Here is a 13,879-nt window from a genome sequence, read left to right as displayed (position 1 = left end):
TATTCACACTCAGACCTTCCGTATTCACACTCAGACCTTCCGTGCATGTTTTGGAGCCTGGACATAGAAGTCATAGGAACTGTGTGTTCTTAGTCTAATGTCTGATTTGTTAATTTTTTATTTTTTAACTTCCCACCCCTGATTTATTAATTTCTAAGCCATTAACAGTTCTCTAAATTTTCCTAAAATATTTGTTATAAGCAATGAATCGTGAAGTTTGCCAATTAGATTCAATTCATGAAGGCATTTAAATACTGACTGCAGGTCTAAGCCTCACACAGGTCTTATGTATTATGTTTTTATTCGTGCCTTCCGCACCTTAAGGGCAAAATCACTTTTATATTATTAGAATGACCACAAAGCTGGCCAGAAAAGCAAAGGTGCTCCCATCACAAATTGTAGTTGGCTTCTCTATTATCCCTCTTTTTTTTGTGTATGTGACTGTGTGTGTTGCACATGTGTGTTTGCTGGATCATATGCTCAAGTGCACGTGGAGGCCAGAGGAGGACATTGGGTTTTTTGTTCTATCACCACTGCCTAATTATTCCCTCAAGATACGGTCTCTCCCTGAGCCTGGTGCTAGGCTGTCAGCCAGCATGCCCCTGTGATCCTCCTGTGGCCCTCTGACCCTCTGAGACATCTCCTCAGCCTCCCTTATTATTTTTTTAAATTGCATTTTAACTTATTTATCTACCTATGTGTGTGTGTCACAGAGTATGTGTGGAGGTTGGAGTCAGTTTTCTCCTTTCATGAGGTTCCTGGGATTGAACTCAGGTTCTCAAGCTGGGCCACAAGTACCTTTACCCACCGAATGGGCTCACTGGCCCAATCTCTTTTTATTTCTGACAAATATTTCCTGCTTTCTCCCCACTCCGTGGAGTCTCAGTCCACACAGGGGCTGGCAGGGGCTGGATTGGTACTTGAGACCTCACTGTAGGTGCGTCTCTTAAGGGGATCTAACTCTACCTTTGGGACGGGACCATTTCATAGTAAAGCTTTGCTCATTATCCCGGAATCTGTTCAGCCTTTCGGTTCTGCACAGTCAGCTATGTTTTGATTGTGACTTTAACACTTCCTGCCAAATGCAGCCCTTTTCCCGACTGTCCCATCTGTATCTCCAATCTGATACACGTCTGCTCTGAAACTGCTCCTTCTGAGCGGAGCTGGGTAAAGAATTCTGTTCGGTTCCCTGTGGGAGGACTTTGTTTTCTTCTCAGCCACGGTTAACCAGTGCTGACTGACCGTTGGACTCAAAGAGGGCCCTCAGTTTGCACCTGAGTGATGTCTGTGACTAGAAGGGGTGTCATGAAGACTGGCATGTTTGGAGAAAGAGAGTGGTTTCCAGGGGACCAGGCACAGCGAGGGTGAAGATCCTGCATGATTTGTGTCTGTGTACCCAGCACCTAGCCCACTCCCTGGGACACAGGAAGTGCTGGGTGTCTTTTATTTAGCAGCAGGGAGAACGGAGTGGAGGGTATCTAGACAGGCTGGTGGCTTTCTCACTCTCTGGGTACAGTAGGTGTGTGTCTCTTGCAGTCAGCTGGTGGATTGAGATTCCACTGTAGCTTGATCATAATTGCTTCTTAATGGATTACAGATGTCACCAAGAAAGGTGTTTCTCTTTTGATATGGTTTGGACTTCTGAAGTTTTCCCTTTGCTGGTGTGGGGAGCAGGAGCTTTTAAAACATTTTCCTAGCCTGGCGGTGGTGGCGCACGCCTTTAATCCCAGCACTCGGGAGGCAGAGGCAGGCGGATCTCTGTGAGTTCGAGGCCAGCCTGGTCTACAAGAGCTAGTTCCAGGACAGGCTCCAAAGCCACAGAGAAACCCTGTCTCGAAAAACCAAAAAAAAAAAAAAAAAAAAACAAACAAAAAAAAAACATTTTCCTAGCTTGCTTGGCACCACGGTGGTGGTGGTGGGGAATGTCCGGAGTATAGGTGGTGCTTAGACACCTCACACACCTATCTTCAGTTGTCTGCCACATGGGGTGTGGGAGTCCTATGTTCTAACCTGAGGTAGGTATTAGGATTTCTTTCTTGGGGGTGATGTTAGTGGTGGAGATCAGTGTAGGTTTCTAGGCAGACAAAGCTGCCTCCACTAGGCACTGACCTTTGAAATGGCTTTTGTCTTGGTGTATAACGACCCCCGGCTCCCCAGTCTTGCAGTTAGCTCCAGCTGCAGCTGCAGCCCTTCTTCCTGGGTTCATGCTGCCCCATGTCACCAAGCAGTCACATTGCTCTTTCTTCCATAAGAGGACAGCAGGATGGCAGGAATGCAGCTGTCAGCGTCTCCCTCCTCTGCTTTCCAGCCTAAACCCATTGCTAGTCTACTACAGACGGAAAGGGAAGGGCTCATGGGACCCACCCCAAGAAGGCTTCTGATGGGAAGCCGGAGGCAGAGGGCGGTGAGCTGGCAGTGTGTGGTCATGTGGTGCTGATGAAAAGCCATCAAAGGAGAGGGAGGGAGCCAAGGCTTAGAAGTCACAGGATGATATCAGTGTGACTGGAAAGTGCTAACTACAACCCTGGGTGCAAAGAATTGAGACCAACTGAATGGGCACCCGACCTGGAAAATAACCCTGGCCGATGGTTGGCTTAGCAGGAGTCTCCCCAGATCAGTATGAATGCATGGGCATGTTGCTGAGGCAGCCTTCCCATCCCTCCTCCTGGGTGGATCATGGGAGCCCAAGTGCCTTGGTGCTCTGGGCAGGTGAGGGGGTGGGACTGCAACCTGGGGAGCCTCATGACTTTTGAAAAGTGTTAGATATTCAAGAACTGGTTCTGATAGTCACTCCTCTTTACCCCCTCCTTGTGCAGAAGGCAAAGTCTTGAAATATGCCTTGAAATGCAGAAGGGCTTGAGACTGGCAGGAGGAGGCTGGGGAGTTTGAGCATGGACAGGCCCAGAGCGGAGCTGTGCACCCAGAGTCTGGAGCAGGACACTGTACAGAGATGTCTGGGGAGTGCATTCTGACTGGGGGCTAGGCCTGGGAATAGCCTGGGGACACTGGCTAGGTGAGCAGGGACCATGTGGAGTCAGATGAGACACTTAGATTTCCTGCATCCTTTTGTAGATGACAGCCAGCCAGTGTTTAATTTCCCCATTTCTGGCTTTGTTATGGATGTCATCAATAGATGTGGGCGCAGACCAAGGCCATTTATTTTATTTTATTTTATTTTATTTTATTTTATTTTATTTTTAAGGCCATTTATTTATTTTAATGGTTGCCTTATTTTATCAATTTTATGTTTAGGTAGGCAGATTGAGATCATCCAGTCACATGGAACTCTTCATTTTCGGAGAGTGGGAGGGAGCTGAAGGTGGAAGCTGGGGCCGCACACTTTAGGCAAACTCTCTATCAGTGAGCCATGCCCCCGCTGAAATTCATCTTCAAGGGTTTAAGCCTGAGAGTTGCCTAGATGAAGCTCAGTGTTCTTGTGGTCGGATTGTGTTCTCTCCAGTATAACTATGGGAATCTTGGGGCTTGAGAGATGGCTCACTGGTTAAGAGCACTTGCTGTTCTTCCCAAGGACCACAGGGCTGGTTCCTATCACCCTTATCAGGTGGCTCACAACTGTTTGTAATTCCAGTGAGTCTTATGCCCTCTTCTGGCGAGTAAACCATACATATATGTCATACACACACAGGCACAAAGATAGACAGATACACACATGAATAAAGCAAAATCTTTAAAAATAAATAAATAAAAACCAAGACCTATAGCTTTTTTTTTTTTAAAGGAAAGAAAAAAGAATCTGCCTATATCTGGCATTCTCTCCCTTCCCCTCAGTATTGGGCACAGAGCCCAGTCTCAGGTATACTAGGCACTTGGTATACTACTGAACTGTATCCCTAGTCACTGATACACTTTGAGTTTAAGCATTTTTAATTCAATAATGCTAATACTAATACAAATAAATATTCTTTTTTGAGGCAGTGTCTCACAGTGTTGCCTTGACTGGCCTGGAGCTTGTTATAGACCAGACTGGCCTTGAATTCACAGAGATCTGCCTGCTTCTGCCTCTTGAGAGCTGGGCTTAAAAGCATTTACCACCATACCTGGCCACCCTCTGAGTTTTATGGTCTACTTGTATTTTCATTATTTTGAATAGTTAAGATTTAATATTTTATTTCATAAACACTGTAACGAAATAGTCTAATTCACACATAACTTTTGCAAATAAATATTACATCTCCATCTCCATTTAAGAGAGAAAGAAGGGGAACCTCAACTCTTACCATTCCCCCACACATGCGTTCTTTATTCTTTTCTAAAACAGGGTTTCTTTGTAGCCCTGACTGTCCTGGAACTTGCTCTGTAGACCAGGCTGGCCTCGAACTCTCAGAGATCTGCCTGCCTCTGCCTCCTAAGTGCTGAGATTTCCACCACTGCACAGTAACATGTGTATTTTTTAAAAAAAAAAAACAAAAACAAGACAACCATAGTTGAGATATTTTTGAATATCCTTATATTGCCAGAAACTGGGTTCTGAGCACAATAGGGATCTAGTAAGGAAAATGAACAAAGAAAACCCATAGCTATTATAGGTACTTGGCAGCGTGTCGAGGGACCAAAGACCAAGGAAGGCTTCCTGGGAGAGGCGATGCTGTGAGGCCTGGTAGTTTGTCAGGAGGTGGGGGAGTGTTTGTGTCAAGAATATGTGGCCTAGTGGTAGAGTAGAGGCTTAACATGTACCAAGTCTCACGATATCTTTAAAAACTCAAGAGAATGTGCATTGCCTAGCAGAGCAATAGCACAGTGCTCAAGCACAGGCAGGAGGGGATGTATAACACAGTGGGGCTGAACTGTGAGAAGCAGCAAGGGCTGTCTGGTGTCTGACACTTCCCCTGTCTCCTAAGCCAAAGCTTGTTGCTAGGTAACCCAATTAGGACTAGGTTTTAGCCTCTGACTGAAGGACTAGGACAGGAGAGCCTTCCTTAATTCCAGGATGAACCTGACTAGCATGGACTGGTCCCATTTTCTGAATGACATTTGTGGTAAACAGGTACCCCTGTTGGCAGAGACTGTTTGTTTCCTGGCCACCTAGACCCGAAATAATCACACACAGAAACTATATTAATTGTAACACTGCTTGGCCAATGGTTTTATTGTATTTCTAGCTAGCTCTTACATCTTGAATTAACCCATTTTTATTAATCTGCATATCTCCCCGTGGCAGTGGCTTACCAGGTAAAGTTTTGGCATCTGTCTCCTTCTGTAGCTACATGGCATTTCTTTGGCTCCGCCTATTTTCTCCTTCTCTATTAGCCTGAAATTCCTGCTTTGCCCTATTCTGCTAAGCCACTGGCTGAAACAGCTTTATTCATTAACCAATAAAATCAACACATATGCAGAAGAACTTCCCTGCCTCCCTCCTGTAAAAGTCACTCTCCTCCTTGGAGCAGCAGAGCCTGGTAGACAAGTTATGGAGCTCCTGCTGAGTGTCGGCGGAGTGGCCCCAGCTTGGCGAAGAGAAGGGGCTCTCACACACACTTGAAACAGCAGCTTTGATAGTGGTAGGGGTGGTGTTGGTTACTGTCTGCTTCTCCTTCACCTTCTGCTCTTCTTCCAGGAGCAGGCTTGGGACTGGTGGCAGTCGCACCTCCCTCTAGTGCTCCTTAGCTTTGGGCAGTCAAAACTCACAAGCAGGCTCATATGAGACATTTCACTTTTCTCGGTGTTAACTTAGTGCCCCACAGGCAGGGTCTGTCCGGTCATCTATCATCTAAGGCAGTGAGTATTTGGCACACTGAGGATGCTCGGAGGATGAATATGGGGTCTCATTATCATAGAACATCAGTGATCATTTCTGGGACCCTGACAGTGTGGGTAGGCACAGTTCTAAGTTCCTCACCTCACTTAAGGTGTATTAACTCATTTAACCCTCCAAGTGGCCCTGTAAGGCGGACACTCCTTGGATTAATGTACTTAATTTTTTTTAAAGATTTTTATTTATTATGTATATAGGTTTCTTCCTTCATGTATCCTGCAGTACAGAAGTGGACACCAGATCTTATTACAGATGGTTGTGAGCCATCATGTGGTTGCTGGGAATTGAACTCAGGACCTCTGGAAGAGCAGCCAGTGCTCTATTCCTCTGAGCCATCTCTCCAGCCTCCTTGGATTAATGTATTTAAGAGGAAGGAACAGAGGCACAATAATTTGCTTGAGATTCCATCTCCTGCCTCCCTTTACCATTCCTTGGGAGCCTGGATTAGCCTGTCACTTGGCTGCCGGGGCTGCAATGGTTCTGTCTTTGGCTTTAGCAGACTCGCACTAGAACGAAGACGGCAGATGCCATGCTGAGGTCTTCTCTTTTGAGCTTGCTTTGTAATGGTCAGCTTTCCACTACCATAGTGAATATCTGAATTAAACCTTAAGCCATATTAAGAAAAGGATTATATCTGCCAGCAGTTTTGAAAGTGAAGCCGTGACTGATTGACCCCTCATTTTAGGTCTGTGGTGAGGCAGTGCATCATGCATGACCACGTGGGCACAGCAAAGAGACGAAGGGTGTGCCCCTAATAACCCAAAGACCTCCCAATTAGGTTTCATGTCCTAAGAGTTCTATCCCTTCTCAGTAATGCCTCTCTGGGGCAAGCCTCTACCACATAGGCCTTTTGACAACACTTCAGATCCAAACTCTAGTACTTAATATATTTCCAGTTTTAATCTTCAGTATAGGGAATTTGGAAGTCTTAAAAATCCCTGATCAGGAGTTGTTCAGCCTGACATCCTAAGTGCCAGCACAGATGTTTTTCTGGAAGGACGCTCTGAGCCTGAGCCCAGGAGAGATCACTGGCTGGATTTCTGAGAAGGGCTTTCTGTTTCTATTTTGGATAGCTCTATGAGAATTAACAGAAGCAGCCGTGGATTTTTACTAGTGAGTTTGTATGTGTTAAACAGGGTGTGGTCACTGTGTTAAGTGTGCAGCTCAGCTCTCCTTTCAGGAGACCCAATGAATCATGCTAAGATTCCACTTCCTTCTAGTGTAGGGGGTCCCACGAGGGGTTTGGGAACAGGGCCCCTCCTGCCTGACTTGGAACTTCTCTAATAGCCTGCTTGAGCACTCTGCTCGGCTCAAATTTGCTCAGAGCTGCCCTGGTGTTCCTCTTTCTCTCTCTGTCACAGGTGGTGGACCTGTGTCCTCCTTGTTGTCTCTGCTCCATCTCTTACCCAACTAGTCCCATCTAGGCATCTGCTTCTCAGAGACCCCAGGTCTCTGGAGTTGCTGGTGATCAGCTTGTGTAGGGAGACTTGGAGAGGAGGGGTACCCTCCTCATATTTTTCCCTTTCTGTCTGAAAAATGAATGAAAAGTAAAAGCTCTTGTCTTTGCTATTGTCATCATTTTGAGTAAATATTGGCTCCCAAGGTCTCAGGGTCTGACTGAAGGGGCTGAGGGATGTGCTAGATGAAGGCAGAGTTGCAGTAATTTCTAAGCCCAGTTTGATGTGTTTGTACCATCATACAAATTACCATTCAGTTTATCTGGTTGTGGGTCAAGGGGCAGCAATCTGTGTTTTTGCAAAACTATTTGGGCAACTGAAGAGATGGCTCATGGTGATTAAGAGCACATACTGCTTTTGCAGAAGACCTGAGTTCGGTTTCCTCTACCTATATTGAGTAGTTCACAACTTCCCATAATTCTAGTTCCAGTAGGATCCAGTGCTTCTCTATAGACACCTGCACTCGCATGCACATGCCTACATATGCACATGCACTTAAAACATGAAAAGAAAAGCTGTTTGGGAGGAATGGGGAGAAGACTCAGTGGGTAAAGTGCTTGCCGTGCAAGGATGCAGACATGTGTTCTGTTTTTTTTTAAAAAATATTTATTTATTTATTTGTTATGTATACAATATTCTGTCTGTGTGTATGTCTGCAGGCCAGAAGAGGGCACCAGACTCATTACAGATGGTTGTGAGCCAACATGTGGTTGGTGGGAATTGAACTCAGGACCTTTGGAAGAACAGGCAATGCTCTTAACCACTGAGCCATCTCTCCAGCCCTCAGACATGCGTTCTGATCCCTCATTTAAAAATCCAGGCATGTCAGCACACATCGATAATCCTAATGGTATTAGCAAAGAGACAGGTGGGAGCATGCTGGGTAGTTAGTCTGACCAAATCGGTGAGCTCCGTATTCAGTGAGGTGCCATGTCTCAGCAACTGAAGAAGACAACTGATGTTGACCTCTGGTTTCCATATGCAAGTTCATACACGTGCAGTGCGTACACACACATAGACAGACACAGACACAGATTGGCATACACACACACACACACACACACACACACACACACACACACACACACACACAGAGCTATGTAGGATAACAGGGTCAGAGCTCACAAAGGCTACCTGAGAGAGAGAATGGCACTCTGTCTTGTGTCAGTCTCTCACCTTTTTGGCTACTTTTCTGACATTCTCTTCATTCCTCAGGAGTCTCCAAGATCCAGCCAGCCAGTGGACAAGAAGGATGTTTCTCTCAGCTCAGATGCTGATCGGCCCCCTACTCCTGGCAAGCTGTTCAGCCAGGGTGCTGACAGCAGTCTGGGCAGTGTTGATGGCAGCAGATCCCGGGGAAGAGGGGCAACTCCCCAGAGCGCACAGAAGGAAAATGAGAATCCCAAGATTTCTGCAAGTCAGGTGGCTCCTGGATTGGGCCCTGGGGGTGATCACCCTGCGAAGGACTTGAAAAAGGAGCAGGCAGAGGACATAGTGGAGGCAGAAGAGGAGGGTTCCAGGAGGGAAGGGGCAGCCAAGGAGACTTCTGCCCTGGAGAAGAACATATCAGATGCCAGTGAGGTAAGTCCCTTGGTCCCAAGGCAGTTGTCAGTTGGAACCTGCTGCTGCTCTCTCCAGCTCCTTACAGCTTCCTGCCTCCATGTCTGTATTACCGAGTCAGGCAGTCAGGCGCTGAATCCAGCTGTCAACATCAGCCAGAGCCATTAACTGTGACAAATATGCCCAGACCCAGCATATTTTACTTCCTGAATGAAACGGCAAACCTGCTGGTCCTGGGAATTCAGAGCAGAAATGTGCTTTTCCATTGGCCCCTCCTGGGAGATCCACGCTCTTTGTTCCTCCTCATTACCTCTCCCCGCCTATGTGTTGTCTTGGTTTGCTGCAGTCTGAGTTCCTACAAAGAAGGATAGGGGTGTGTGTGTGTGTGTGTGTGTTGGGGTGGGGGTGAGGCTGCTAGAGCTGAATGAATGTTGTGCACCAGCAGAATGGCTCTTCTCATCCATTTCTATGACAATTGTACCAGGCCCAAACATGCAGGTGGTTGCAGTCATAAAATTGCTCAATAATCAATGTGGTTAGAAGTAGGTTTCTCTCTCTCTCTCTCTCTCTCTCTCTCTCTCTCTCTCTCTCTCTCTCTCTCTCTCTCTCTGTGTGTGTGTGTGTGTGTGTGTGTGGAGAGAGAGAGGGAGCCCCTTTGGCATTATAGCTTTTCCTCATTTAGACAGCGAGGGAATTTATTTAAAGAGCTTGTATCTAATGTATCTAAGTCCTGGAAAAGACACTTCCAGAACTGGTGAGATGGCTTAGTCCATAAAGTGCTTGCTGAACAACATGAAGATCTGACTTTGACCCCCAGAATCTATCTTAAAAGCCAGGTGTAGTGATGAGCATTTTATAATCCCAGCGCTAGGGATGGGGAGATAGATGGATCCCTGGAGCTCACTGGCCAGCCGGCTTAGCCGCATCAAACGGACTTCAGGCCAGTGAAAGATTCCGTTCCCAAAACAAAATGGATGAACATCATGAAGGGCAACACCCAGACCGAAGCTGACCTATGGCTTCTACACACGTGCATGCACACACGCACTCGCACGCACATGAGTGTGCATACTCATTAAGATAGCGTCAAATATCTCTACTGATGGCTTCCTGTCTCCACTATTCTTAGCTCCCCTTTCCTGTTAATCCCACTCCAATTTAGGGGGTGGTTGTCCACTATCAGCATTAGCACTTAGCCCGGTTCTTGTATAGGTGCTTATGGCTGTTAGTTTTCAAAATGGGTAGATTTTTGGCTTGGGCTTAGGCCTATGTTGGCCCTATGGGCCAACTGGGAATTCATGGATAGCATCCCTGAACTTGGGGGGTGTTTCTCTGTCATGTGTTCCTGCAGGAGTCAGAGATCCTTGAACACTTGAAGGACCCACAACTCTCAGAGTCCGAAGCTTCTGTTTCTAAGTCTTTCCTTGGCCTGGTGAGTTGCAGTGAGCCTCAGTGGGGCAGAATGAGAGAGCCTGGTGTTTCTTTTCCCCCAGAGATGCAGTTTACCAGTGGTCACACAGCTGGAAAGTGGGACAGTTAACCCTCAAAGTTATGTAACATGAGGGCCGGGCTTGTTGGGGTTTCTGTCCCACCCGGTACCCCACAGCCAGCAAGTCCCAAAGAAAATCACAGAGATCTCCATAAGTTATAAACTGATTGGCCCACTAGCTCAGACTTCGAATTAGCTCTTATAACTTATATTAACCCATTATTTTTATCTATGTTAGCCACATGGCTACGAAGGCATGGAGAAGGGCAGGTAGGATTAGGTAGGGAGGGCTTGGAGCAGGTGCACTGTCAGGTTCCTCTGATAACAAGTGGGTAGGAAAGCTGCTAGCTCCATAGGGCAGGGTGGGTTCAGCCACTGTGTTCCAAAGCCTCCATGCTACCTGACTTACTTGGGAGCTTTACAGAAGATTTCTGGGCTCACCTGAGCCCTAATGAGACCAGTAGTCCTTCTGGCTGCTCCCATTTGGTATAGATCAGGGTCAGGGATTGGCTTGGTTTTAGTTCTCAGCAGTTTCTACCTGCTGGCAACCAGTCCGACAGAGGAAGGTCTAGTTCATACTTCAGCCGTCATGTTGGATTGCGGGTGGTACTAGATACCCTGGCTGACTGGCTGGCAGTGCGTCCAGCAGGGCCCAGCCTGTAGCTGCCTCCTGTTCTCAGGGTATGGAAGAATGGAGCTGCAGCCGCTTCCCAGCATGGACAGAACCATAGGTGCAGTCTTCTCTGTGGTCCTCTGGGGCTCTAGCCCTATTTCCCGTGCTCTCATCTTTCCCAAGGCTAGGAACAGGGAGGGCTTTAGAATTACACTACCTTAAGTTGTGTCCATCTCTGAATTATTTTGAGGACTAGGGACGTAGCTTAGTGGTAGAGCACTTACCTAGCATATGTGAAACCCTGATTCCATCCCCAGCACCGGAAGAAAATGATACAGCTTCAGATGTCAGTGACGTATAATAAACTGCATATCTACAGGGAAAAATTTGATACATTTTGCCATATGTATTCCTTTGAAGCTATCATCACTGTCAAGATAATAATTCCCCCTTCCATTGCTGGGCATTGAATATAGGGCTTTGTATATGCTAGGTGTGTTCTACCACTTAGCTGTCTCAGCACCCTGGTCCCTGCCCTTATAAAAATAAAACCATGTAAGCTACTCAGGCTTGTCTTAGACTTGCAATCCTCCTGCTTCCACCTTGGGACTAGATCTTAAAAACAAAACTCAGGGGCTTAGGTAAGGCTGGGGTCCTGGGGTCCTGAGAAGTGTTGGGTTAGAGGCTTAGCCTTGCTAAACGCTTGTTTTGCTCTGCTTTCCAAGAGTGCCACCACGTCCGTCCCCTGTTGGGGTCCTCTTCCTTTTCTGGGGCTAAAGCTCTAGGGAGAAGTAAAACTCTCCTGAAGGCCCACTGTCCGGCTTTCCCCAGGTTATCCCTTCTCTGTCAGGAAACTGCTTCGGTTTGTTGCAGAAGTACAGGATGTGAAGCAAGAAGGGGGCAGACGGAATGATGTGGTCTGTGGCCAGCTCCAGTCCGCCCCTGTAGCCTCACGGTCCTGGAGTTTTTTGTGGCCTTGGACTCCTTTTGAGCTTTCATTGCAGTCACCCTGTTTCGTTACTTAGATTTTAGTTTGTGATGTGCAGTTGGTCTGTGCGATCATTTTCTTTGAAAAAGTGAGAGCAGGGGATGATTGCAGGCAGGTGGTTTGCGGGGAAGATTCGTGGTAAGCGGAACACTAGAGGGGACTGATTTGGGCTGGGGAGGGTGTGCTTGCCTGTCACTGTGTGCAGGCTCTGCCCAGGCTGATGCAATGAAGAGTGGCAGCCCTGGCAGGGAGCCCTTCTGCTTCAGGCTCTGAAACGTACTCACAGGTGGCATTGCTAGTTTTCATGTAATTTGGGGGAGCTGGGTTTTCACGCAAGCCTTGGCCTTCCTTTCCTACCCAGATGACAGTCAGATCAAATTCTGGTTCAGGCTGCCAGAGGAGAATGCGTGTGAGGGATGTAGAGGGCTGGGACCCCACTGGGGAAGACAAAGTAGTCTGTCCTTCCCTACCTCTCCCAGTGACCTCTGAGTCCCAGAGCAGACGCTGCTCCTGTCAGGAGGGCCAGCCCTGGAGTGGGGCTGTCACAGAGCTTTTCTTGGCTGAGGGAGAGGATGGGAGAGCAGGAACTGGTGTTGTGGCCTGGCTTCCTTGGCAGAAGTTAGGTTCATATGTAGGACATTTTACCCTTACCTGTGAGCCACGCTTTACCATGTCATAGTATAGGAGTCGCCTGAGGCAGGACGTTCTGGATCAAAGAGTGGATCCCAAACTGACATCACCACTGCATTTCTTTAGGAAATATTTGAAATCATCAGAAATTGCCTTTTTTTTTTTTGAACCAACTTGCTAAATTTGCCTAGATACCCGAGATGTAAAATAAGATTTGAGCGTCTGAGAGTTTATTTTCAAACAGATGCTGTAATAGCAGACTGTGGGGCAGGGGGCTCATTGTTTCCTGATGGAGCTCGTGTCCTAGAATGGAGCAGTGGGAGGAAGGCCGCTGCCCTCCCCCAGAGTCAGGCACCCTCCAGTTTGGGGCATAGCCTCCCTTCTCCCACCTAAATTCTGGTGTGTTTGCCCACTGCCTTTGGTCAGCCTATTTTATTTTGGCACCCCTATACCACCAGCCCTGATGAGCCAGGCCTCGGTGAATTTGGGTGTCCATGGAGATCCTTGCCTTCTCCTTGCAGCTAGCAGTTCAGGCTCTAGGCAGCGGGCTAGGCTCTTGGGTCCTCCCTACCCCCACCTCTGGCTCCTGTTTTTGTGTGTAGTGACTATATTTATTTGTCTCCTGTTCCAGCTGTGGGCCAGGGACTTAGCCAGAGCTTAGGAAACTGCATTCTACAGTAGACGGACATGTTCTGTGTCTCAGTGTCCTGGCCTCTCCAGACGTATCATAGTGCCCCTGTCCTGAGTGTCTGACTCAGGATAAGAGACCCTCACAGTGCATAGCCCTCTAATGCATTTCTCCCTGACTTCTTGTGTACAGGCCCAGGGGTTAGGTCAAGAACGAGATGACAGCCAGTCCAGCAGAGCTGAGCCACAGAGCAAGCATTCCCAAGTCTCTGAGAGGTACAGTGGGAGGCTGTCCCAGGGACCCAAGACATTCTGTGACATCAGGGTGGTGTGGGCTTGGGGAAAATTCCTGGTCTTTATGGTTGGCATTGGTTTAGTATGCCCTTGCTGGAAGACAGATGGTGACCCGGCTGGATGGCAGTACGAGTGTGTGTGTGTGTGTGTGTGTGTGTGTGTATGTGGGGTGGGGGTGGGGGTGGGATGAAGCCTGCCTGTGGTGGTGTGCTGTGACAGGAGTGTGAAGTGTCACTTGGCAGGACTTTGCACATGGCCCTTTGGTGAGTCCAGGGCTCTGTCCTCTTTATTGGTTTGGGCTGATTAAGCTGGATTAAGCTGTGGAGTGTCTGGTCGTGAGCCAGGGCTGAAGTGGTCTTTTGGATGTCTGGAGAGCCATGTTCTTAGGGACTGAAGCACTGCATTCTGAGCCAGGGTTCTTCCTGTGATGGCAGAGGTGGGGAGAGAGAGA

General features: G+C 47.7%; 1 protein-coding gene across 1 annotated transcript in view; it reads left to right on the top strand.

Annotated features, from left to right (window-relative positions):
* Cep164 (centrosomal protein 164) overlaps window positions 1–13,879 on the top strand; it is a 71,089-nt gene that overhangs the window by 31,274 nt on the left and 25,936 nt on the right. The window contains exons 8-10 of the mRNA XM_013346295.2: window positions 8,443–8,808; window positions 10,139–10,219; window positions 13,328–13,410. Of these exons, the coding sequence (XP_013201749.1) occupies window positions 8,443–8,808; window positions 10,139–10,219; window positions 13,328–13,410 (530 nt within the window). The remainder of the gene's footprint in view (window positions 1–8,442; window positions 8,809–10,138; window positions 10,220–13,327; window positions 13,411–13,879) is intronic.

This window comes from Microtus ochrogaster, chromosome 5 (assembly GCF_000317375.1).
Source record: "Microtus ochrogaster isolate Prairie Vole_2 chromosome 5, MicOch1.0, whole genome shotgun sequence".
NCBI lineage: Eukaryota > Metazoa > Chordata > Mammalia > Rodentia > Cricetidae > Microtus > Microtus ochrogaster.
The sequence above is the reverse complement of the archived record's forward strand: the minus strand, read 5'-3'. Positions and strand labels throughout refer to the sequence as shown.